This window comes from Pseudorca crassidens, chromosome 15, assembly GCF_039906515.1.
Source record: "Pseudorca crassidens isolate mPseCra1 chromosome 15, mPseCra1.hap1, whole genome shotgun sequence".
Taxonomy (NCBI): Eukaryota; Metazoa; Chordata; class Mammalia; order Artiodactyla; family Delphinidae; genus Pseudorca; species Pseudorca crassidens.
In genome coordinates, this window is record NC_090310.1 from 76981412 (window position 1) to 77009096 (window position 27685).

General features: G+C 40.7%; 1 protein-coding gene and 1 non-coding gene across 2 annotated transcripts in view; both read left to right on the forward strand.

The window, feature by feature from the left end:
• Positions 1-27685, forward strand: part of ARFGEF2 (ADP ribosylation factor guanine nucleotide exchange factor 2) — a 99353-nt gene that overhangs the window by 65439 nt on the left and 6229 nt on the right. Inside the window, exons 26-37 of the mRNA XM_067708380.1 lie at positions 201-352; positions 8396-8568; positions 10775-10935; positions 12845-12975; positions 13126-13255; positions 16338-16473; positions 17327-17465; positions 17574-17628; positions 18803-18917; positions 21809-21939; positions 25747-25915; positions 27531-27669. Coding sequence (XP_067564481.1) covers positions 201-352; positions 8396-8568; positions 10775-10935; positions 12845-12975; positions 13126-13255; positions 16338-16473; positions 17327-17465; positions 17574-17628; positions 18803-18917; positions 21809-21939; positions 25747-25915; positions 27531-27669 — 1631 coding nt within the window. The remainder of the gene's footprint in view (positions 1-200; positions 353-8395; positions 8569-10774; positions 10936-12844; positions 12976-13125; positions 13256-16337; positions 16474-17326; positions 17466-17573; positions 17629-18802; positions 18918-21808; positions 21940-25746; positions 25916-27530; positions 27670-27685) is intronic.
• On the forward strand, positions 26767-26839 carry TRNAR-UCU (transfer RNA arginine (anticodon UCU)). The gene has a single exon. It is a non-coding gene; the product is annotated as a tRNA-Arg (tRNA).

Genomic DNA, 27685 nt, shown 5'->3' on the forward strand with positions numbered 1-27685 from the left:
AAGCATGTTTAATTAAATGTGTTTCATCATTAACCTTAAAACTGTCCAGCTCATGCCAAGAAATACCTTTTCTTCCTCCTGAGGTGTGTTTTCCCAGAGCATTTGTTTTGAAGGCAGGCTGTCCTTGTTTGAGGTTCAGAACCCCATATCCACAGTTGTTCCACTGTGCCTATTTCACCTCACCTCGCGTTCCTGCTCAGGTTGGCTGTAACCCCAATGAGGATGTGGCTATCTTTGCTGTTGACTCGTTAAGGCAGCTCTCCATGAAGTTTCTTGAGAAGGGAGAATTAGCCAACTTCCGTTTCCAGAAGGATTTTCTGAGGCCCTTTGAGCATATCATGAAGAAAAACAGGTATGTACATTATTCTGGAAGACCCTTAGTCAGATCTCTGCTGGGGGTCTAAAAAGGTCTCTTAACACTAACCACACGATTCGTTTTTTCTTCTCTTGTTTGGCGGAAGCAAATAAAATGAGCGGACTTTGATTCACACCTATTATCTCTAAGTAAATCACACTAAGATCTGTGTGTAACCTTTCCCAGAAGGGCAGATCATACAACTGCAGCTAGTAGAAGTACGTCATGCATCCTTACCGGGGGTCTGGGTGCTGAGGGAGTTCAGAGAAAGAGCCACTGCCAAAGCAGCCTCACACAGGGTCAAGAACTGTGACCTAGATTGGTTCAAGGTGGCGGAGTAGAAGGACATGCTCTCACTCCCTCTTCCGAGAGCACCGGAATCACAGCTAACTGCTAAACAGTCATCAACAGGAAGACACTGGAACTCACCAAAAAAGATACCCCACATCCAAAGACAAAGGAGAAGCCACAGTGAGACAGTATAAGGGGCGCTATCACAATAAAAGCAAATCCCATAACTGCTGGAGGGGTGACTCACAAACTGGAGAACACTTACACCACAGAAGTCCACCCACTGGAATGAAGGTTCTGAGCCCCACGTCAGGCTTCCCAACCTGGGGGTCTGGCAGCAGGAGGCGGAATTCCTAGAGAATCAGACTTTGAAGCCTAGCGGGATTTGATTGCAGGACTTCAACAGGACTGGGGGAAACAGAGACTCCACTCTTGGAGGGCACACACAAAGTAGTGTGCGCATCAGGACCCAGGGGAAGGAGCAGTGACCCCGTAAGAGACTGAACCAGACCTGCCGGTTGGTGTTGGAGGGTCTCCTGCAGAGGCAGGAGGTGGCTGTGTCTCACCATGAGGACAAGGACACTGGCAGCAGAAGTTCTGGGAAGTAATCCTTGGCGTGAGCCATCCCAGAGTCCACTATCAGCCCCACCAAAGAGCCCTGGTAGGCTCCAGTGTTGGGTCGCCTCAGGCCAAACAACCAACAGGGAGGGGACCCAGCCCCACCCATCAGCAGACAAGCGGATTAAAGTTTTACTGAGCTCTGCCCACAAGAGCAACAGCCAGCTCTACCCACCACAAGTCCCTCCCATCAGGAAACTTGCACAAGCCTCTTAGATAGCCTCATCCACCAGAGGGCAGACAGCAGAAGCAAGAACTACAATCCTGCAGCCTGTGGAACAAAAAACCACATTCACAGAAAGACAGACAAGATGAAAAGGCAGAGGGCTATGTACCAGATGAAGGAACAAGATAAAACCACAGAAAAACAACCAAACGAAGTGGAAATAGGCAACCTTCCAGAAAAAGAATGCAAAATAATGATAGTGAAGATGATCCAGGGCCTCGGAAAAAGAATGGAGGCAAAGATCGAGAAGATGCAAGAAATGTTTAACAAAGACCTAGAAGAATTAAAGAACAAACAAACAGAGATGAACAATACAATAACTGAAATGAAAAATACACTAGAAGGAATCAATGGCAGAATAACTGAGGCAGGAGAACAGATAAGTGACCCAGAAGACAGAATGGTGGAATTCACTGCTGTGGAACAGAATAAAGAAAAAAGGATGAAAAGAAATGAAGACAGCCTAAGAGACCTCTGGGACAACATTAAGTGCAACAACATTCACATTATAGGGGTCCCAGAAGGAGAAGAGAGAGAAAGGACCCGAGAAAATATTTGAAGAGATTATAGTTGAAAACTTCCCTAACATGGGAAAGGAAATAGCTACCCAAGTCCAGGAAGCGCAGAGAGTCCCATACAGGAGAAACCCAAGGAGAAACACACCGAGACACGCAGAAATCAAAATGGCAAAAATTAAAGACAAAAATTATTGAAAGCAGCAAGGGAAAAATGACAAATAACATACAAGGGAGCTCCCATAAGGTTAACAGCTGATTTCTCAGCAGAAACTCTACAAGCCAGAAGGGAGTGGCATGACATATTTAAAGTGATGAAAGGAAAGAACCTGCAACCAAGATTACTCTACCTGGCAAGGATCTCATTCAGATTTGATGGAGAAATCAAAAGCTTTACAGACAAGCAAAAGCTAGGAGAATTCAGCACCACCAAACCAGCTCTACAACAAATGCTAAAGGAACTTCTCTAAATGGGAAACACAAGAGGAGAAAAGAACCTACAAAAACAAACCCAAAAACAATTAAGAAAATGGTCATAGGAACATACATATTGATAATTATCTTAAACGTGAATGGATTAAATGCTCCAACCGAAAGACACAGGCTTGCTGAGTGGATACAAAAACAAGACCCATATATATGCTGTCTACAAGAGACCCACTTCAGACCTAGGGACACATACAGACTCACAGTGAGGGGATGGAAAAAGATATCCCATGCAAATGGAAATCAGAAGAAAGCTGGAGTAGCAATACTCATATCAGATAAAATAGACTTTAAAATAAAGAATGTTACAAGAGACAAGGAAGGACACTACATAATGATCAAGGGATCAATCCAAGAAGAAGATATAGCAATTATATATGCACCCAACCTAGGATCACCTCAATACATAAGGCAACGGCTAGTAGCTATAAAAGAGGAAATCGACAGTAACACAATAATAGTGGGGGACTTTTAACACCTCACACCAATGGACAGGTCATCCAAACAGAAAATTAATAAGGAAACAGAAGGTTTAAATGACACAATAGACTAGATAGATTTAATTGATATTTATAGGACATTTCATCCAAAAACAGCAGGTTACACATTCTTCTCAAGTGCTCACGGAACATTCTCCAGGATAGATCACATCTTGGGTCACAAATCAAGCCTCAGGAAATTTAAGAAAATTGAAATCACATCAAGCATCTTTTCTGACCACAACGCTATGAGATTAGAAGTCAGTTACAGGGAAAGAAACGTAAAGAACACAAACACATGGAGGCTAAACAATACGTTACTAAATAACCAAGAGATCACTGAAGAAATCAAAGAGGAAATCAAAAAGTACCTAGAGACAAATGACAGCAAAAACACAACAATCCAAAACCTATGGGATGCAGCAAAAGCAGTTCTAAGAGGGAAGTTTGTAGCTATACAAGCCTACCTCCAGAAACAAGAAAAATCTCAAACAATCTAACCTCACACCTAAAGGAATTAGAGAAAGAAGAACAAACAAAATCCAAAGTTAGTAGAAGGAAAGAAATCATAAAGATCAGAGCAGAAATAAATAGAAACAAAGAAAACAATAGCAAAGATCAATAAAACTAAAAGCTGGTTCTTTGAGAAGATAAACAAAATTGATAAACCATTAGCCAGACTCATCAAGAAAAAGAGAGAGAGGACTCAAATCAGTAAAATTAGAAATGAAAAAGGAGAAGTTACAACAGACACTGCAGAAATACAAAGCATCCTAAGAGACTACTACAAGCAACTCTATGCCAATAAAATGGACAACCTGGAAGAAATGGACAAATTCTTAGAAAGGTATAACCTTCCAAGACTGAACCAGGAAGAAATAGAAAATATGAACAGACCAATCACAAGTAATGAAATTGAAACTGTGATTAGAAGTCTTCCAGCAAACAAAAGTCCAGGACCGGATGGCTTCACAGGTGAATTCTATCAAACATTTAGAGAAGAGCTAACACCCATCCTTCTCAAACTCTGCCAAAAAATTAGCAGAGGAAGGAACACTCCCAAACTCATTCTGTGAGGCTACCATCACCCTGATACCAAAACCAGACAAAGATACTTCAAAAAAAAGAAAATTACAGACCAATATCACTAATGAATATAGATGCAAAAATCCTCAACAAAATACTAGCAAACAGAATCCAACAACACATTAAAAGGATCATACACCATGATCAGTGGGATTTATCCCAGGGATGCAAGGATTCTTCAATGTACGCAAATCAATCAATGTGATACACCATGTTAACAAACTGAAGAAGAAAAACCGTATGATCATCTCAATAGATTCAGAAAAAGCTTTGGACAAAATTCAACACCCATTTATGGTAAAAACTCTCCAGAAAGTAGGCACAGAGGGAACCTACCTCAACATAATAAAGGCTGTATATGACAAACCCACAGCAAACATCATTCTCAATGGTGAAAAACTGGAAGTATTTCCTCTAACATCAGGAGCAAGACAAGGATGTCCACTCTTGCCACTATTATTCAACATAGTTTTGGAAGTCCTAGCCACGGCAATCCGAGAAGAAAAAGAAAGAAAAAGAATACAGATTGGAAAAGTATAAGTAAAACTGTCACTATTTGAGATGATATGATACTATACATAGAGAATCATAAAGATGCCACCAGAAAACTACTAGAGCTAATCAATGAATTTGGTAAAGTAGCAGGATACAAAATTAATGCACAGAAATCTCTTGCATTCCTATACACTAATGATGAAAAATCTGAAAGAGAAATTAGGGAAACGCTCCCATTTACCATTGCAACAAAAAGAATAAAACACCTAGGAATAAACCTACCTAGGGAGACAAAAGACCTGTATGAAGAAAACTATAAGACACTGATGAAAGAAATTAAAAATGATACTAACAGATGGAGAGATATACCATGCCCTTGGATTGGAAGAATCAATTTTGTGAAGATGACTATACTACCCAAAGCAATCTAAAGATTCAATGCAATCCCTATCAAGTTACCAATGGCATTTTTTACAGAACTATAACAAAAGATCTTAAAGTTTGTATGGAGACACAAAAGGTCCCAAATCGCCAAAGCAGTCTTGAGGGAGAAAAAGGAAGCTGGAGGAAACAGACTCCCTGACTTCAGACTATACTACAAAGCTACAGCAATCAAGACAATATGGTACTGGCACAAAAACAGAAATATAGATCAATGGAACAGGATAGAAAGCCCAGAGATAAACCCACACACCTATGGTCAACTAATCTATGATGCAGGAAGAAAGGATATACAATGGAGAAAAGACAGTCTCTTCAATAAGTGGTGCTGGGAAAACTGGACAGCTACATGTAAAAGAATGAAATTAGAACACTCCTTAGCACCATACACAAAAATAAACTCAAAATGGATTAGAGACCTAAATGTAAGACCGGACACTATAAAACTCTTAGAGGAAAACATAGGAAGAACACTCTTTGACATAAATCACAGCAAGGTCTTTTTTGATCCACCTCCTAGAGTAATGGAAATGAAAAGTGAACAAGTTGGACCTAACGAAACTTAAAAGGTTTTGCAAAGCAAAGGAAACTACAAGCAAGACGAAAAGACAGACCTCAGAATGGGAGAAGAGATTTGCAAATGAATTAACGGACAAAGGATTAATCTCCAAAATATATAAACAGCTCATGCAGGTCAATATTAAAAAACAAACAACCCAATCCAGAAATGGACAGAAGACCTAAATAGACATTTCTCCAAAGAAGACATACAGATGGCCAAGAAGCACATGAAAAGCTGCTCAACATCGCTAATTATTAGAGAAGTGCAAATCAAAAACTACAATGAGGTATCACCTCACACCAGTTAGAATGGGCATCTTCAGAAAATCTGCAAACAACAAATGCCAGAGAGGGTGTGGAGAAAAGGGAACCCTCTTGCACTGTTGGTGGGAATATAAATTGATACACTATGGAGAACAGTATGGAGATTCCTTAAAAAACTAAAAATAGAATTACCATATGATCCAGCAATCCCACTGTTGGGCAATATACCCAGAGAAAACCATAATTCAAAAAGACACATGCACCCCAGTGTTCATTGCAGCACTATTTACAATAGCCAGGTCATGGAAGCAACCTCAATGCCCATTGACAGACGAATGGATAAAGATGTGGTACATATATACAATGGAATATTACTCAGCCATAAAAAGGAATGAAATTGGGTCATTCGTAGAGATGTGGATGGATCTAGAGACTGTCAGACAGAGTGAAGTAAGTCAGAAAGAGAAAAATATCGTATATTAACACATATATGTGGAACCTAGAAAAATGGTACAGATGAACTGGTTTGCAGGGCAGAAATAGAGACACAGATGTAGAGAACAAACGTATGGACACCAAGGGGGTAAAGTGGTGGTGGTGGTGGGATGAATTGGGAGATTGGGATTGACATATATACACTAATATGTATAAAATGGATAACTAATAAGAACCTGCTGTATAAAAAAATAAATAAAATTATAAAATTCAGTTAAAAAAAAGAAAGTTTATAACATGAGAAATGCTTAGTCGCTTAGTGAAAAGAGCAGGTTATAGAATTGGGCAGTCATTGTAATAATAAAGGTTGTGATATAGTATATCTCTCCATATGAAATGCCATAGCATCATATAAAAGAATCTTTTTCTTTATGTTTTTCCCTACATTTTCTAGAACATTTATTGTCATCATTTATTACTTTTAACAGTCAGGCAAAAAATATTTTAATAAATATGTATAGTTCTTGCCAACAAGTTGCTTTTTTTTCCCAGGAGAGAAAACTGTGAATTCATTGGTATTATGTGTTAAAGTCACCTAGGTATGTAGTCAGTCCTCCATTATCTGCAGGTGGCAAATTTTCTTTGTGGACTTTCAGCTAATTTTTAACTTTCTCCTTGCCTTCTCTAAGCAACCTTTCCTATTATCAGTTAGTATAGGTCCAGCAGACAAGCATGAATGTTATCCTAAGCCAGGTGAAATTTGCAAGCCAAGTCTCTCCTAAAACCTCTCTAATGACTTTCAAAGCTAGTATGATAGAAGCATTAGGTTTGTGTTGCTTGCTTCTTGCTATTTGTGAGATAATAGTGTTCACCCCATAATCATATATGTCTGAAAGACATATGTGCTAATCTGTTGTAAATATCCAGGTCACACCGTGTTGAACCTTGCATCTGCTTCAGAAAATGGACCATTTTTTCTGTCTTCATGTTTTATTTTGCAATAATTAAATTTATTCATCTTAAGTTATGTATGTATGCTCCCATCCAAGTGTATGTGTTTGCCATCCACAAATATCTCTGCCCAAAAACCTAAGAGGATATGCATTAAGAATTTAGGAATCGTTATCTCTGGGTGGCAAAATTATGAGTCTATTAGTCTAAATGTTTGGGGCCAGAAAAATTGACCAACAGTGGCTTAAACCACAAGTCTATGTATTGTTTACTTAACAAGTCAGAAGCAGGCAGTCCCAACTTTGGTTCCATAGCCCAAATTGTAACCAAGGACCCAGGTTCTTTCTGTCCCTTTGTTTGGCCATAAACAGGGTGCTTTTCTTCCTTGAGCTTACTGTTTCATGATTGCTGGACAGAAACTTTAGCTCCAGGCATCATGCCGTGTTCACAGTGGGAGTGATTAAAAGAGGCAGAGCCCACCAACAGAATGGGAACAAGAGGAAAAGGGGCAGAGCCTACCAAGTGTGTTCCTTTTTTTTTTTTTTTTTTTTTTTTGCAGTACGCAGGCCTCTCACTGTCATGGCCTCTCCCGTTGCGGAGCACAGGCTCCAGACGCGCAGGCTCAGTGGCCATGGCTCACATGCCCAGCCGCTCCACAGCATGTGGGATCTTCCCGGACCGGGGCACGAACCCGGTGGATTCTCAACCACTGCGCCACCAGAGAAGCCCCCAAGTGTATTCCTTTTAAGACAAAAGCAGAACCTTGCTAGAAATCCCTCCCCTCCCATACCCATAGATTTTCTCTTACATCTGATTAGTTAGAACAGGTCATGTAGCTCCCCTAGCTGCAAGGGAGGCTGGGAGATTGAGGTCCTGGCACATAAGACAAGATTGTCATATTGTCTTATATTATTTATGATCAGTTCCCTGAGGTCGGGCATGTTGCTGCCCAGATGAAATCAGACTTATTAAGGAGGTGGGAAGATGACTGCTGGGTAGGCAACTAACTGACATGTTGACTGTCTTACTATTTTTTCTTTTTGTTGTCTCTAATTTTTTTTTAATGAATGTAGATTATGACATGCTTTAAAAAATGTTTTTTTAAGTGCTGCTTCTAAACAATGAGCTGTATTCGTTTATCTTCCCACTGTCCAAAGTACAGATGACATGGGCTACCCCATTCTTTCCTCAGGTCTCCAACCATCCGGGACATGGTGATCCGCTGCATCACCCAGATGGTGAACTCCCAGGCGGCCAACATCCGCTCAGGCTGGAAGAACATCTTTGCCGTGTTCCACCAGGCCGCCTCGGATCACGACGGGAACATCGTGGAGCTGGCCTTCCAGACCACAGGCCACATCGTCAGTAAGTGTATCTGTTCCCTCCTGACTAATGTCCCACATGCAAGTCTAGAAGGGTGATCATTTCTTTCCCATCTGTTTTACTCCCAAGAGGGGCTTGCTTGTTTAGCTACACTGTGATGTGCTAACGTGCTAGGTGGTGTGCTGGGCTCTTGACATGTGCCCAACAACCCTAGGAAGGGAACACAGTCGACGCTCATTATTTGTAGGTTCCACATTTGTGAGTTCACCTACTTGCTAAAATTTATACGTAATCCCAAAACCAACATTCCTGGCCCTTTTGTGGTCATTTGCTGACATGTGCACGCACAGAGCAGCAAAATGCTTGTCACCCAAGGCACGCATTCCCAGCTGAGGTTGAACAAGGCCTTCGTGTTTCAGATCTCTTACTGTAAATAAACAGGTAGCCCTTCTGTGGTAAAAACTTACTGCCACGTTTTTGGCATCTTTGTCTTAGTTAAACTTTGCCATTTAAACCAGTCCATAGCCCAGTGCTGAAGTGCTGGCCAGTGTTCCTAAGAGAGACTGTGGTGTACTTTATGGAGAAAAATAACATGTTTTAGGTTAACTCCGTTCAGGCATGAGTTATAGAGCTGTTGGCCATGAGTGTAATGTTAATGAATCAACAAAATATATTAAATAAGTTAAACAGAAACACACGTAAAACAAGGTTGTGTGTTAATAGGTTGATGAAAGTATTGTAACCAGAGCCTCGCAGGAACCTAACCCCCTTTTCCCCTAGGAGATGGTTCAGTATTTGCTAATTCATTGTTCACAGCGACTTTGTAGAACACAAGTACCATGAGTAACAAGAACTGACTACAGTCATCCCTTCATATCTGTGAGAGACTGGTTCCAGGACACACCTCGGGTACCAAAATCCACAGATGCTCAAGTCCCTAAGATGAAATGGATATAATCTACACACATCCTCCTGTATACTTTAAATCACGTCTAGATTACTCATAAACACAACGTAAGGCTATGTAAATAGTTGCCGGTGCACAGCAAATTCAAGCTTTGCTTTTTGGAACTTGCTGCAGTTTTTTTTCCCCGAATATTTTCGATCTGGGGTTGGTTGAACCCACTGATGTGGATACCATTATTTCCCCCTATTTTACTGAAGAGGAAAACAGGCACAGAAAAGTAAAGTAGGACAACTTGTCTGAGGCCATGCAGCTGGGAGGTGGTGGAAGATTGACACCTGGCAGTCCAGCCTGGAGCTGGTGCAGTGTCCCTCCACTGTGCACTGACCACAGGTCCCCGGTCCTGCCTGTCATCACGTCACAAGATGTTTACTTGTCTTGGTTTTTGTGGAAATTGTAAAGCAGTGGGTCAGCTTTGATTTTTTGAGGTCGTTTAACTTTTTGTATTCTTCTCTTAGGTGGTATTTGTAGGGTTTTGAAAACCTTCAGTTTCTAAATTGCTTGTCACCTTTAGCTCACTGACTTTCTTTATCTCACTTTGTCTTCATAAGGCTCTAGTGAGGTAGCATGAGGTGTGGTCTTAGGGTGGAAACAGCTGGGGAATTAAGGGACATGCTCAGAATCCCAGAACTGGGGCCAGAGCTTTGCTCAGTGCTCAGCTTCTGTCAGGCAGACCCTCTGGGCCAACCCCACACATATCCACGTTTATATCTTATGTGGTTATGCAAGCTCCATCCTAAAACGGACACCTTGGCATCCTGGTGAAACTTGGTTTTCTCTTGGCTGTCCTCTCACTTCCTTAGGGCTGCTTCTCAGAAAGGACCTCTTTACAGAGTCCCCCTTCCCTCACCACCAGCCTTTTCTATCTTCTGTCCCCTTACTCAGCACTTACCCCAGCTGAGATGATTTTACATACCTACAGATTTAGGTGATTATTGTCCATCTTGCCCATTGGAGCAAAGGCAGGAAATTTGGTTACCTCTGTGTACCCAGGGCCCACAACCACGCTTTGCATGTAGTCAGCACTCAGCAAATGTTTGTTGAATCAGTGACTGTTTAGGCCTTTACATCATTGCGTGAGCTCAGGAACCAGTGTAGTTTAGCCCAAGCTGTACTCAATGCATTCATTCCTGAATAATTTAATAAGAAACCCTGTCTTCCAGAGACACTGACATGCTTTCCTTAGATTTTCACAAAAGTAATCATCTCTGGTATATGTGTGTGTGTGTTTAATCCCCATTTCTGAATCCCGGGCTTATAAAAAATGTGCCTTTGTTTCCCCAGCAACCATTTTCCAGCATCATTTCCCTGCAGCCATCGATTCCTTTCAGGATGCTGTGAAGTGCTTATCAGAGTTTGCCTGCAATGCTGCTTTCCCTGACACTAGCATGGAAGCCATCCGGCTCATCCGCTTCTGTGGGAAATATGTCTCCGAGAGGCCTCGGGTACGGTTTTCCTCTCTTCACTCATTTGGCCTGTGAGGGGGGAAAGGAGTTGTAGGCAAAAACCCCTTGCTCCTGGCAAAGACCTTTCCAGCTACTCTTTTAGAAACGCATGTTTCCCCTAAACTAGGTGTTTATTTCAGAATGCTGCCATCACAGGGGTTATATCTTTTATGTTATTTTGTACGTATGAAGTTATTTTATTCACACTGAACTTTTATATGGTATTCTACAGATTGTTTTAGTAGATGATAATAGTAGTTTAGCTATGAATTTTGGCAAAGCTGAAGAAGCAAGACATTTCTATTTGAAAGAAAACAAACCTCTCTTTTAGGAAATGACATCATACCACTGTGATGTGGTTGAGAAATCACATTTAAAGATGACCTTTTGGGCTTCCCTGGTGGCGCAGTGGTTGAGAGTCCGCCTGCCGATGCAGGGGACATGGGTTCGTGCCCCAGTTCGGGAAGATCCCACATGCCGCGGAGCGGCTGGGCCCGTGAGCCAGGGCTACTGAGCCTGCACGTCTGGAGCCTGTGCTCTGAAACGGGAGAGGCCGCAGCAGTGAGAGGCCCGTGTACCACAAAAACAAAAACAAAAACAAGATGACCTTTTGTTTACTTCCGAAAATGTTTAGGGTTTTTCTGTTACATCTCACCTTTCTGAAGAGGCCTGCTTGGGACTTCCCTGGCGGTCCAGTGGTTGACACTTCACCTTCTAGTACAGGGTGTGCAGGTTCAGTCCCTGGTTGGGGAGCTAAGATCCCACATGCCTTGCGGTCAAAAATCCAAAACATAAAACGGAAGCAATATTGTAACAAATTCAATAAAGACTTTAAAAATGGTCCACATCAAAAAAAAAAAAACCTTTAAAAAATAAAGAGTCCTGTTTGGTTCAGCTGACTGTCTCAAAACACTGAAATTGGGTGGAAATGAACACAACTAAACTGATGGCCTGTACAGATCTCTTCTTAAGCATTCTTTACAGAAGTGTAAACCCCTAAGATGATATGTCTGGTCCCTACAATGGTTCAGTAAGATGTGATGGTAATGAGAGCTGCTGTTGCTTGAGTACTCACTACATGTCAGGCAACATTCTAGGCATTTTGTGTGTGTAGATTTGTTTAATCCCACATCAGACCTACGAGATGGGTAATTATATCCCTGTTGTACAGGGGAGTTAACCAAAGCAGAGAGAGAAATTGCCTAATGTTAAATAACCAGGGTAGGTTAAAGAAATTCCATTACCACAGACAATACTACTTCAAGAGTGGTTAAGGAACAGAGGGCTCAAGATCCCAGAGATAGGGCAGAAAGTAGGGCTTCCTACTCAGACTGTGGAAAGATTGCCAGCTGCCAGCTGCATGACCTTGGGCGGCTTACTTAATCTCTTAGTGCCTCAGTTAACTCATCTGTATAATGGGACCATTATTTCTACCTGCTTCATGGAATTGTTGTGAGAATTGTTAATCCATGTAATGCACCGTCACAGTTCCTGACCCACAGCAAGCATTTAGTAAATAGTAGCTGCTGCCGCTATTATTTTAAGTAATACGTGTTACACTAACATCCCAGAAAGACCTAAGATATGAATCATCCTGGACATTTTGCTATCACCATTTGACCTTTATTGCTTTTCTTAATGTACCACCTCCTGCCCCCAGGACTCTTGTGGTCAGTCCCACTCAACTTATTCTAAAGCCCACTAAATTCCAAAGATTCATAGGGGAAAACTGCTCATGTGCCCTTGGAACAGGCTTGTCTCTGTCTCCTCAGGATTTCCCATCAGACCCTTGCTGAATGGGTATTTTCAGGAGAGGAAAATGTGCAGGGCTTTAATCTTCATGTAGTTCTGTTTCAGTTCTTTCCTTTCACTTGCTTAGTCTGTCTCTGAGAGGTGATTCTCACTGTAGGTGCTGCAAGAATACACAAGCGACGACATGAATGTGGCTACTGGCGACAGAGTCTGGGTCCGAGGCTGGTTCCCCATCCTCTTCGAGCTCTCCTGCATCATTAACAGATGCAAGCTAGATGTACGGACAAGGTAACCGTGACCTAGGGTGGTGCCCCTTCCTTCCGTCACTGAATGAGCCTCCAGCCCCTGCTCCCCCGGCCCCAGGCTCTCCCACTGTCTTCTCTGCTGTCCTCTTCCCCCCACCCGTTCCCTCTTCCATGCTGGCTTTCTTTCCTCCAGAGGGCTCACGGTCATGTTCGAGATCATGAAGAGCTATGGCCATACCTTTGAAAAGCACTGGTGGCAGGACCTGTTCAGAATCGTGTTCAGGATTTTTGACAATATGAAACTCCCCGAGCAGCAGTCGGAGGTGGGTGATGACTAAAGCGCTGCCCTGGGGAGATGGGAGAAGAGCCCCTCCAGCCTTTGTCTGCGTCTGGTGTTGCTTCATCATCCACAGCACACGGAAGTCTTAAATACTGAGCCATTTCGGGTCTGTTTTGAAAATGGAAACATCCTTCCTGGCCTTCTTCTACCAGTATCGAGTAGTGCTAAGAAACTCTCCGCATCCGGGGAAGAGTGAGGGGAAATAAGTCACCACCGTCTGCCTACTTGGCCCTCAGGCATTGGACACGCAGGCACCCCACTGGTCCTCTTACTTATTTTATTTGCTTCATATCAACTTCTGAACAGTTGGTAAAATGTGGAACATCTCTCGTCCCTTTAAAAATCCATTAAAAGGATTTTTAGTGAGGTTACAGCTGGAGATAATGTTGGCAAATATTAGGCCTTTTTTTAAAAGAATGTTTGATACATCTAGGAGTCTTTGTCTAGGGACAAGGGGGTTAGGAAAGGATGTTCTATCCCAAGATTTTTAGATGGGAATGCAACATTTTTACCTTCTTTTAGGAACAATGTTTCCTCCCTCCCCCTGGTATGAAAGTACCATATGCTTAATAAAGAATATTAGGAATATACAGAAAATTCATAATTTTACCATTCCGAAATTAGACTTAATGCTGTGGCAAACTTCCCTCAGTCTTCTACATGGTTCAGATGTGGTTGAGGTTATAGTATACATACAGTTTTCTAATCTTACTTTAAAGTAAAGTTTTCTTCCTTATAAAACAGGAAAACAAAGAAAAAAATTTAAACACCCACAGTTTCAGTCTTCCACTGGTAACCACTGTTACCCCGTCAGATAGTTCTTGTGTGTTTGTATATCTCATACCTTTTTTCTTTTGACAAAAATGGAATCCCACCTCACATACTCTTTAACTTAATACATAAGTATTTTTTCCACAGCTGTAACTTTTCTTCTACCATGTTTTTAAGGACTGCAAAACATTCCTAGTTGTGGATGTTCCATAGTCCATGGAAAATTCTTTGCCGTTTTTCCGTCTTTAAATGGCACTAAAATGAATATTTTTTCCAGCTACATTTGTACTTATTTCTTTATTTGTTTAGGGCAAGTGGCTGACTGTCAGGTTTGGGGCATGCATGTTACTGAGGCTTTTGATACATACTTCTGAGTTGACCAAATACATATGTAGTCGTTTACACTGCTGTCAGCAATGCAGGAGAGTTCGTGTTACTCCACACCCACTCCAGCTCTTCATATTTTAGTTTATTTAATCATCAATGTGATAGACCAAGAGTAAAACATTTAAAAGTTTTTTAACTGCTAGCGAGGTTCTGTTTTCCTTCACGTCACTGATCGTTACATTTCTTCTTTCACAAATTGCCTTTTCATATCCTTAGCCCATCTATTGACTTATTCTCTTTTTTTCCTATTGATTTATGAGTTTTTTAGTATAAAAATAATATAGCATATCCTTACATAAATTGCAGATGATTTTGCCCACTTGGTTTTCTTTTTTGTTTTGGAAAATTTTAGCTTTTAAGTAACCCAATCTATTAGTTTTTTACTTTATAGTTTCCACTTTAGAAATCATGCTTAGCAACCTTTCCCTTTTCCTTAATTTATAAATATCTCTATATATTTCCTTTGGTAATTTCATGACATTTTTATTTTTTTTATTTTCAGCTTTCTGAGATATAATTGGCATAAAGCACTGTATAAGTTTGAGGGGTACAGCAAAATGACTCAGTTTACATGTATTGTGAAATGATTACCACAGTCAGTTGAGTTAACATCCATTATCCCATGTAGATAGAAAGGAAAAGAGAAAAAAACTTTTCTTTTTCCTTGTGATAAGAACGTTTAGGATCTACTCTCCTAGCAACTCTCAGGTATACCAACACTCAGGCAGTGTTAACTATAGTCATCGTGTTATACATTACATCCCCGGGGCTTATTTATCTTATTACTGGAAGTTGGACCTTTTAACCGCCTTCATCCAGTTCCCCTATCCCCATCCCGAACCACAAATCTGATCTTTTTTTCTGAGTTTGGTTTTGGGTGTTTTTTGTTTTTTGTTCTTTGGGTTTTGGGGCTTATTTTTAGATTCCACATATAAGTGAGATCATACAGTCTTTGTCTTTGACTTATTTCACTTAGTGTAATGCCCTCAAGTTCCATCCATGTTATTGCAAATGGCAGGACTTTCTTTTTTATGGCTGAATAGTATTCCATTATGTGTATATCTATCACGTTTTCTATGTCCGTTCATCTGTCGATGGACACTTAGGTTGTTGCCATGTCTCAGCTATTGTAAATAATGATGCTGTGAACAGGGGGTTGCATATATTTCTTCAACATAGTGTTTTTGTTTCCTTTAGGCATATACCCAGAAGTAGAATTTGCTGGATCATATGGTAGTTCTATTTTTAATTTTTTGAGGGACCTCCATATTGTTTTCCACAGTGGCTGCACCAATTTACATTCCCACCAACAGTGCACAAGGGTTCCCTTTTCTCCACATTCTCCCCAGCATTTGTTATCTCTTGTCTTTTTGATGATGACCATTCTAATAGGCATGAGGTGATATCTCACTGTGGTTTTGATTTGCATTTCTCTGATAATTAGTGATTTTGAGCACCTTGTCTGTTGGCCATTTGTATGTCTTCTTTGGAAAAATGCCTATCTAACATCATTTTTAGTATTTAAATTTTTGGTGTAAGGTGTGAATATTTAGCATAATAAAAATTTTTTGGAAGTATCACTGAATGACTTAATATTCTGTCATACGGATGTACTCAATTTAATTGCCACATTACTGAGCATTAGTTTATGTCTGTGTTTACAGTATATAAATACCAGTGTTGGTAAACATCTTTATTCATAAACCTTCAGCCACAGATCTTTGATTATTTCTTCAGGGTCCATTACTGGAAGTAATGTTATCGCATCAGTGGATGTGAACATTTTAAGACAGTTGCTACCTAGTGCTGAATTGCTTTTCAGAACATTTTGCCAATGATATGTGAGAATGCCCATCTCACCGCAGGGAGAGTGGCTTTTAAACATTATCTTTTAATTGTTTTTCCAGAAATCTGAGTGGATGACAACAACTTGCAATCATGCACTTTATGCGATTTGTGACGTATTTACCCAGTTCTATGAAGCTTTGAATGAAGTTCTTCTCTCTGATGTATTTGCACAGTTGCAGTGGTGTGTAAAACAAGGTACTCTTTATGTGGTTAGGCATCATTTTTCTTGACGTAGTCCTTAACGAGAGATTAATTTTTTCAGTATATAAAAGCATGGATATAATGCCAAGGAGTACAATGTATAATTTAATTGGTGAAAATGTGTATTTTTAAAATTTAATTAGAAAATAAAAACAGTCTCTCCACCAAGTCAGTTTATAAAGCATTTCTTTTAAGGTGGGATATAGTAAATTTTAAATCTCAGAAGATGTACCTTTGTATATTACTATTCTTTCTACTTTTGTGTATGTTTGAACTTTTCTAAAATAAAATGTTTTTTAAATGTACTGTGAGAATCAAGATCAACAGCTTCATCAATGGACGTTTTTGGTTTTGAGTACTTACGTGTTTATTTTAGTATGTATTACGAAAAATACCCGCGTAGCACATTAGACCTGGATCCCAGAGATAAATGTGGCTTAGGACAAGGCGTAATTTAGCTAAGTTTTTCCAAGAGTACTCAGTTTTCAAGTAACTGATAAAATAGTTAATAAACAGCAAAAATTGGAAATGTAATGTTTGAGTGACTACGTTTTCAGAAACACTGGTCTAATATTTTCTGTCTTACTTTACCATTTCTCAAACAAGGAGCCAGTTAGTTAAGTAGCAAAATGTTCACCTTCTTCCATCCCTAGCAATATAGCATGATAAATAATTCTGCCTCTTTATAGCCTCCTTAAAATTTTACTGTCCGTACCAATGCTTCATTAATTAGAAGCCAACCAGCCCAAACAGTTGCATTGTCTCTACCTCACGATAGGAAGTATCAGCAATCAGGTTGGAATCAAAACAGCATTTGAAGTTCAATGATAGATGTTTTATTTTGCAGATAATGAGCAATTGGCTCGATCAGGTACAAATTGCTTAGAAAATTTAGTAATATCCAATGGAGAGAAATTCAGTTCTGACGTCTGGGACAAAACATGCAATTGTATGTTGGATATTTTCAAAACAACCATCCCACATGTGTAAGTGTTAATGTGATTACTGCTGTTTATTTCTACTTTCAGTGGTTATTTTAAAGCTCTGGGTTGCCCTTCACATTGATTGATTTCCTTCTCTTGCATTCTCTTTAGTTTGCTGACATGGAGACCTGTAGGAATGGAGGAAGATCCATCAGAAAAACATTTGGTAGGATTTTTTTTTCAGTTGTCTTTTCTCTGATCACATATTATAGTAAAAAATTAAGCAGCCCAAAGGGTTTGTGCTTTTCTGATGGGAAGTGAGTAGAAAAGGTTATAAGAGCTAAACACTATGTTCATTAAAATATTTTTTAGAAAGTACAGAAAAGTATTAAGGAAATAAGTCACTTCACTCAATAAAAACCACAAAACACTTCTAGTTTTCTTATTTATGTGACTGAGCACACACAACCCACATGCTTGCAATTTGGGCTCACTTCGTACATAATGTGTTACTTAACACCACTGTGGGCATTTTTCCATGTTCCTTTTTTGGGGGGCCCTGTGCGTGGCATGTGGGAGCTTAGTTCCCTGACCAGGGTTTGAACCCACGCCCACTGCATTGGAAGTGTGGTATCTTTACCACTGGACCCCCAGAGAAGTCCCTCCATATTCTTAAATATTCTCTGAGAACAGCTTCTTCAGTGGCTGCACATTATTGTAATTTATTTAACGAATTTTCCCTTGTTGGACACTCTCGTCAGTTCTGGTGTTTCACTGTTACAAAGATTGCTTTGGTGTCATTATCCTTATTTATTGCCCTCCTACGTAAGGAGCACTTTCCTCTCCACCAATGAAATAGTAGTTTTTATTTTTTGTGTAAGGCCCCATAAAAGAGTTCTAATTCAAGTGTCACTTTAAAATACTTTGGTTTACAAGGGGGTTTGTCTAATTAGCTTCTATTTCCAAGTACCTATAAAGCCATTAGATTTTAAAAGGCATTTGGGATATAGCAACTTAAAAATGAAGCACATTATATAAACATTCTCTGTTTTTTAACTTTCTACTGTCAACTTAAAAAAAAAAAAGCCTAGCTACCGTGCTCATTTATTTTTGAACTTGAGCTCATTAAAAATTTGTCACACTCATCATGAACTCATAGTACGTAGGGAAATGCCGTCTAAGTTGGAATCAGAAAGTGTGAAATTTTAATGGGAGGGAGAAGTAATTGAAATTGGTAATCTTTCCTATGCAACCTCTGAGAAGTGCTACTTCTATACTTCAAGCTGAGCAAGACACAGATTCAGGTTGGGCCAGCAGTGTTAAAACAGGCTCATCTCTGCCCAGGTACTGAATTGTGGACCGAGAAATGAACGTTGTGTTTCTCTCCGGTTTACTTCTAGGATGTGGATCTGGACCGCCAGTCTTTAAGCAGCATAGATAAAAATGCCTCTGAGAGAGGCCAGAGCCAACTCTCTAACCCGACCGATGACAGCTGGAAAGCTAGACCGTATGCAAGTAAGGCCACTTTCTTTATTGTTTTTGTATTTATTTATTTATTTTAAATAGGTAACATGTTTACATGATTCAAATATTCAGAAGGTGCAGAAAGGTAAACAGGATATAAGCCTTTCTTCACCCCTGGGCCTCAGTCTGCCCTTCCCTCATGGCAGCCAATGTCACCAGTTTCTTATATACCTTTCTAGAAACATTTTGCTCATGTGCAAGCAAATGCATATTCACATGCACAAGCATACAATATGTACCTATGTTTATATATGAATTCTCCACTCCTTTTTATACAAATTATAGAATACTGTGCATTATTCTTTTTTCACTTAATATAGCTTATAGATCATTCAAAATCAGTACCTAAAGTGCTTTCACGTGCTTTTGTACTATTGTGTACATTGCCCCAGGTTGTAGATGTGCTATTATTTGCTTAATTCGGTTCCTACCTGGACGTTTCTGTTATTCCCAGTCTTTTCTGTTATAAACAGTACTGCATTGAATCACCTAATACATGTGTTATTTGTGAGTTTATCTGTATGGTAAATTCCCAGAAAAAAGGATTGCTAGGTTAAAAGAGAAAGTGCATTTGCTATTTTGATAGATAATTCCACACTGCTGCCTATTAAGGTTGTACTTATTTACGTGATCTCTGGGAATACGTAGGTGATATTTGGTATCTTTTGAGTAGTTTTAATTTGCAGTTTTCTAATTATGAGTGAAATTGAGCAGTTTTTCATGTGTTTAAGAACAATTTCTATGAGCTATGTATTCATAATCTTTGTTCATTTTGTATTGATTGTTGTCTTTTTATTGGTTTGGGTGGGAGGGCTCTTTATGTCTTAGATATCCCTTTTCTGGATATGAGTTTCAAATTACTTTTACTAATTTCTCTCTTAATGTTGCTTATGGTGTGTTTCCCTGTCTGTCATTTAAACAAATAGGTTTCACAGTTTTGCTCTCAGCCAGGCACAGCACTGTGTGTCCCATGTGTGTGCTCTCACGTGATCCTTATGCTTGCCCTTTGAGGCGGTACTGTTTTACATTTGAGTGAACTGGGCCTTAGATGACATGACTTGCCAATATGTAGTAGAGTTGGGATTCAGACCCTTTTGGCTGACTGAGAAATTGGAACTTCTCAGGTGTTAGTCTGGTCTTCTTAAAGTTGTGGTCCCCATTATTTTTCTTCATAGCAGTTTCAGCCTCTTCTCAACGTGCCAGTTTGTAGGTGTTCACACTGACATTAAACTTCTGAAGCAGCACATTAGACAAAGCCCGGTGTGGTCACTGTTATCTTTTGAAGGCACAAAAAATATGGAATCCATTCAGGAGGTGCCATGTTGGAGACTGACGGGCTGCTCCTCTGTGTCTGCAGCATAGCCAGTGTCTCTCCAGTGTCCAGGGAGAGAAGCTGTTTCCTCATCAGCCCCAGATAAAGGGGTTGGCTTGTGTGGGAGGGGCAAGTGGACATTTCTTTAAATGGAACCACTGAGTGCAGCAAGATGTTTATGCTCTAAGAGATGCCTGGGGCTTGAGACCCCTGCCATTCCTCCAAGGAACAGTGCTTTGTTTCTCCCAGGCTCCCATCTCAGCCTCCCTTCTGGGCATGAGCTCAGTGAATAGAGCAGCAGGCAGAATCTCTTACACCACTTGTATTGTTTTTTTTCTTTTTCTTTTTGGTCCAAGATGGTGTCATTGAATTGGCATATGTTAAATGTAAATCTGTTGCAATTCCACTCTATACTTTTTCAATTAAAACTAATTCTGGGGACTTCCTGGTGGTCCAATGGTTAAGACTCTAACTGTCCACTGCAGGGGCCCTGGGTTCAGCCCCTGGTCGGGGAACTAAGATCCCACATGCCCTACGGTGTGGCCAAAAAAAAAAAAACTAATTCTGCATGGAGAATTTTTATATGCATATATATAATTTCACAGTCGCTTTCAAAAGCTTGAAGATGACCCAACTCCTTGTTTTTATTTAATGTTTATTTAATATTTTCAACATTCTGATTCTTTAACAAGTTGAAAAGGAAGCTCTACTTTTACTGTAGTCAAATCAGCCAACTTTGTAAGTGCCAGACATGGGCTGTCCCTGAGCCCAGGGATTGAGAAGATGAGACATTAGTCAGAGTCTAATCAGTAGGCAGAAACCACACTGATAATTTGAACAGGGAAAATTCTACATAAAGAATTGTTTTAAAAAAATGAAAATAAAAAAATAAATTTTAAAAAAAAAAAGAAGAATTGTTAACTAGTCAAAGAGGGCTAACCACTGAAAGAAGTAGGAGAAGACTGAGGGATATGGAAGCAGAAAATGTGGGAAGCGGCTACTACTTCCAGGGCAGACAGAAAGTGATCCAGGAACTAAGAGCTTAAATAAGCCACACCCTCCTCCCCCTCCCCCCCACCCCGCTCCTCAAGACTGAGATTCAGCCCTTTGGAGAGTCGGCTCCCGGCTACCACAGGAACCTGTAGCCTCCTGTGGATAGAACACAGTCCAGAGCTGGTCTGTAGGAGTGACCCTTCAGGCAGCAGAAAAACGTGCCAGAAGACATGGGACCTGCATCGCTGACTCCCTCCCCGTCTTCAGGTCTTTGCTCAGGGAGCTCATTTTCAGAGAGAACCTTTCCTGACCAGCTTGTTTAAACTTGCATCCCCACCTTGACACCATCCCTACCATATCCCCATCCCTGCCTGATGTCCTCGTTGTTTAACGTACTACATCTTAACTTAAGTAGCTTGTTTACTGTCTGTCTCTGCCACGGGAACAGGGATTTTTGTCCAGCTTATTCACTGTTTATGCCACAGCATCAAGAACCATGCCTGGCACATAGTCAGAGCTCAGTGAATTCAGTACTGGCTGAATCATTATTAGGGTTAATCTTTATCATCTAATATAGATCAGAAACTGTTTGCCAGCCTCCTCATCAAGTGCGTGGTCCAGTTGGAATTGATACAGACCATTGACAACATTGTGTTCTACCCTGCAACGAGCAAAAAGGAAGATGCAGAGCACATGGTTGCTGCCCAGGTGAGAGTGGCCTGAAGAAGGGCATCTGACGGGAGGTTGTTCAGATGCAGTGGTGTGCTGGAGCCTGGTGAGACTGGCTTGCAAGAGCCCAGCATGCTCATTCCTCCCAGGCCCACATTCAGTGACAGGGTACTAGTAACTTAAAATTGGCCACGATGGGAGTATTTACACCACTGAAATCACCGAATGCTAAAAATCAGGCATTGTCTCCCCCCACCCTCACCGAGAGCCAGTTTACCAGCATACTACTACTCAGACTCCACCCCCCACCTTGGTGCTTCGAAAAAAATGTGTTATTAATCACAGGGACTATTCCTTATAATTGATATACAGTTTAACCATGAATCACTGGGAGGGAAAATATGTGGATAAAGGTACCAATTTTTCCTTCAGGAAGTGCACTTTTTTGTTTTCTATGTGCAACCTTTTATATATACGGTTTGCTTGGAAACAGAATTTGGTGTCCAAAAGTTGGACAGTAACCTTACACCATGGGTTGCAAACTTAAGTGCTTCAGGGGCTGGGAGATGCTGTGAGTGCGAGCGGCAGGCTGGGTGGAACAATGGGAACCACCGAGCTTGAGGCCCGCCAGAGCCCAGCCACCTCCAGCTCCAGGGGCAAGTTGCTGTCAGGTGGCTCAATCTGGGATGGTCTTCCAGTTTTTCAAGAGGAGTCAGAAATCAAGATTTTTCTCATATAGGGCATCTCTTGTTTATTAAATACTATAATTATTGATCAACAAAAATACATCTGTTGGCCAGATCCAGCACAAAGGCTGTCCTTATTTGGTTTTTGGTTTTATTTTTTAAGTATACAACTCAGTGGTTTTAGTATATTCACAGAGTTGTGCAAATATCCCCACTGTCTAATTCCAGAATATTTTTTTAACATGTTTATTAGAGTATAATTGCTTTACATTGTTGTGTCAGTTGCTGCTGTATAACAAAATGAATCAGCTGTACGTATACATATATACGTATATCCCCATATCCCCTCCCTCTTGCGTCTCCCTCCCACCCTCCCTATCCCACCCCTCTAGGTGGTCAGAAAGCACTGAGCTGATCTTCCTTTGCTATGCGGCTGATTCCCACTAGCTATCTATTTTACATTTGGTAGTGTATATATGTCCATGCCACTCTCTCACTTCGTCTCAGCTTACCCTTCCCCCTCCCCATGTCCTCAAGTCCATTCTCTATGTCTGCACCAGAATATTTTTACCACTGCAAAAGGGAACGCCCTAACCATCAGTGTCACTCCCCACTCCCTCACTGCCCCAGCCCTAGCAACCATTAATCTATTTTCTGTCTCTATGGATTTGTCTGATTCCGGATATTTCATATTACTGGAATCATATAATATGTGAGCTTTTGTGCCTGGCCTCTTAGCATAATGTTTTCCAGGTTGATCCGTATTGTGGCATGTATCAGTACTTCATTTTTATATATGGCTGAATAATATTCCATTGTATGGCTGTACCACATTTTGTTTATCCATTCATCAGTTGATGGACATTTAGGTTGTGTCCATTGTCTGGCTATTATGAATAACGCTGCAGTGAACATTTTTATACAAATTTTAATGTGCATATAAGTTTTTAATTCTCTTGAGTATATACCTAGGAGTGGAATTGCTGGGTCATATGGTAACTCAGTGTTTACCTTTTTTGAGGAATTGCCAGACTGTTTTCGAGAGCAGCTAGACTATTTTACGTTCCCATCAGCAATGTATGAAGGTTCCAATTTCTTCACATCCTCACCAGTGGTTGTTATTGTCTTTTTTTTTTTTAATTATTATAACCATCCCAGTGTGTGTGAAGTAATATCTCTTTGTGGTTTTGATTTCCATTTCCCTAATGACTAATGATGTAGAGCATCTTTTGTGCTTGTTGGCCATTTGTATATCTTTGGAGAAATGTCTATTCAAATCCTTTGCCCAGTTTTAAGTTGGGTTCTTTCTATCTTTCTATCATTGAATTGTAAGAGTTGTTTTTTTTTTTGTGGTACGCGGGCCCCTCACTCCCGTGGCCTCTCCCGTTGCAGAGCACAGGCTCCGGACGCACAGGCTCAGCGGCCATGGCTCATGGGCCCAGCCGCTCCGCGGCATGTGGGATCCTCCCGGACCGGGGCACGAACCTGTGTCCCCAGCATCGGCAGGCGGACTCTCAACCACTGCGCCACCAGGGAAGCCCAAGAGTTTTTATATATTCTAGTTATTAGTCTCTTATCAGATAGATGTATGATTTGACCTATTTTCTCCCATTTTGTACATTGTCTTTTCAATTTCTTGATGGTGTCCTTTGAAGCACAAAAGTTTTTAATTTTGATAAAGTCCAAGTTACTATTTTTTCTTTAGTTGCTTGTACTTTTAAAGTTATTTCTAAGAAAGCATTGCCTAATTCAAGGTCACAAAGATTTAGGCCTACATTTTCTTTTAAGAGTTTCATAATTTTAGCTCTTATTATTTAGGTCTTTGATCCATTTTTGAGTTTATTTATGTATATGATGGGAGATAGGGGGTCTCCCTTCATTCTTCTGCATGTAGATGTTTAATTATCCCAGCACCATTTGATGTAAAGATGTTTTTTCCCCACTGAATTGTTCTGATAGCCATGTTGGAAATCTCTTGACCATAAATATGAGGATTTATTTCTGGATGCTCAGTACTGTTCCACTGATCTATATGTCTCTCTTTATGCCAGTACCACACTGTCTTGATTACTGTAGTTTTGTAGTAAGTTTTGAAATAGGGAAGTATGAGTCTTCCAACTTTGTGCTTCTTTTTTCAAGACTATTTTGGCTATTCCATGTCATTTACATCTCCATATGAATTTTAGGATCAGCTTGTCAATTCCTGCAAAGATGTCAGTTGGAATTTTGATAAGGATTACATTGAATTTATAGATCAATTCGGGGAGTATTGCAAACTCTGCCCTTTTGTAACCTCTGGCTTCTAGGGAGGGTTGTGGTCTATTCCTAGAGGGCTCAACAAATATAAAATCCTTAATTATGGGGGCTTCCCTGGTGGCGCAGTGGTTGAGAGTCCGCCTGCCGTTGCAGGGGACGCGGGTTCGTGCCCTGGTCCGGGAGGATCCCACATGCCGCGGAGCGGCTGGGCCCGTGAGCCGTGGCCACTGAGCCTGCGCGTCCGGAGCCTGTGCTCCGCAACGGGAGAGGCCACAACAGTGAGAGGCCCGCGTACCGCAAAAAAAAAAAAAAAAAAAAAAATCCTTAATTATATCTAATAATCCCTAATTATTTTAGAGAACATGTTCAATAAAAATTTCTAGCATTCCATACCTATTTCTATGGTTTTTCCCTTCACATTTGAAAACACAGTTGTCAATCTTATTAAAGTTCATTAATCACGTGATGAGGCTAAAGATGCCACTTGGGCTTTGCTTAACAATTTCTTTCTTTCAGTGAGTATGTTTTGAGACTCACACCTTCTATCACGTGCACTACAGTTTGATTTTCTCATTTTCCAATTTCTTTATAAAATAAAAAGAGGACAGTGCAATCCTGTAGTGAAATAATTGGAGAAGTACACACTCCTGTTCATGCAATGAAGGCAGTACTGACAAATCTGAAACTCTGGCCAGCAAAGCCTGCCGTCATGCAAGAGCTCAGCATATTCTTTCACCAGCCAGTGAGCAGAGTCTAAATGGAAAACATTTCCGGGTATTGAGGAATGAAGTGTACCTTATAGAGAGGAGGACTTCTGGAGAGTTATGATGATCTCTGTCTGATACCACAGTGTCCAAAACCATTCCATCTTCTTTACTTAGCTCTCTTATCCTCCCCTCTCTAGCAAGACACGCTGGATGCAGATATCCATATAGAGACAGAGGACCAGGGCATGTATAAGTGCATGTCTTCCCAGCACCTCTTCAAGCTCTTAGACTGCTTGCAGGAGTCCCATTCATTCTCAAAGGCCTTCAACTCCAATTACGAGCAACGGACTGTCCTATGGCGAGCAGGTAAGGGAGGAAGCACAGCAGATGAGACAGGTGGTCACACTGGTCACTGTCCTAAAACATTAAAGCCTTTGGAAAATTCCTGGCATGGTACACACAGCTGGAATAACTTACCAGATATTTCATGCTTGAGGGAGAGAGAAGGGAAATTTCATCCTAGTACCAGGAATATTGTCTGGCACACGGGAGACTCTCAGTAAGTATTTGATGGAAAAATGAATTGGGAGAGTTTAATTGATCTAGCAAGGGCAAGAAATTTTACATTAGGTTAAGATTGTACAGTTAGGGACTTCCCTGGTGGTCCAGTGGCTAAGCCTCCGCACTCCCAATGCAGGGGGCCCGGGTTCAATCCCTGGTTGGGGAACTAGATCCCACATGCATACCGCAACTAAGAGTCTGCATGCCACAACTAAGAAGCCCGCATGCCACAACTAAAAGATTCCACATGCCTCAACTAAGACCCGGCGCAGCCTAAATAAATGTATGTAAAATTAAGTATGATGATGTAAAAAGTGTGGTCATCTAGGAGCAACAAAAGCATTCATACATTTTTTTGAGGCTTTTAGGGGTTTTCTCTCCCACCTGTACAAATAAATATGTAAGTCCTGGAAGTGAGTGATATGTGTGTGCGTGTAGACACACATGTATGTGCAGGGGTGATGGTAGGAGTCTCATTTTGTGAACTGTGTACAAAAGTGATACTGTATATAATTCTTGTATTGTTACCAATTACTTGAATTTTCCACCCAAATGCCTGTTTTAATCCATAATTTTAAAATGTCATTTTTCTCTATATCTTTAAACTATCTAGGTATTTTATGTCTTTGCCTATAATAAGATTTTGCTTAGGGACTTCCCTGGTGGTCCAGTGGTTAGGACTCTGCACTTCTGCTGCAGGGGGCACAGGCTCGATCCCTGGTCAGGGAACTAAGATCCCACATGCTGCATGGCACGGCCAAAAAAAAAAGATTTTGCTTATAAGAGTGGTTTACACATCTCTGTGGCAGATTGGTATTGCTTTGTTTAAGAAAACTGTTCTTCAGGGATGAGATACAGAGGAAAGGATACTTATGGAAGATTGTTCTGGCTGATGTGTGTGGGATGGATTGGCAGAGGGAGAAGAGATGACAGAGACGCACTGAGGAGCTATTTCAGGAGCTGCTGTGCAGTTTTCATCTAGGGCAGTGGTCCTTATTTTCAAATGATAAAATGCTCTAATGGAGGGTCTAATTTGGAAGGCTAGAAAAATAAAATAATTATCATGTTGGTTCTCAAAACAAAAACAAAACGTGTTCTTATATGTGGTTTGTGAAAAAAATCTAGCAAGTCAGAGACATTCTAGAATTCTTAAAAGCTGTTACACTTGAGAAGATGAAATGAATGGCTTCACCAGCCAGTGAGCAGAGTCTAAATGGAGAACAACTCAGGGTGTTGAGCACAGTGTGTCTTGTGGGGAGGATGAGATGTCAGGGCTGCCTCGTCTGGTATCACAATTGAGCCGTATTAAAAATGTGAGATCTTTCAGTATTTCCTAAAGTAACTCAATTAGTTTCCCACGTGATTTCTCAGCATTACCCTGGAAGTGTGCACTATTTATACGACTATATCTGATCTCCAGGTTTTAAGGGCAAGTCTAAACCCAACCTTCTAAAACAAGAAACCAGCAGCCTGGCCTGTTGTTTGAGGATCCTGTTTCGAATGTATGTCGATGAGAACCGCAGGGATTCCTGGGAAGAAATACAGCAGCGACTTTTAACGTAAGAATGATTTCTG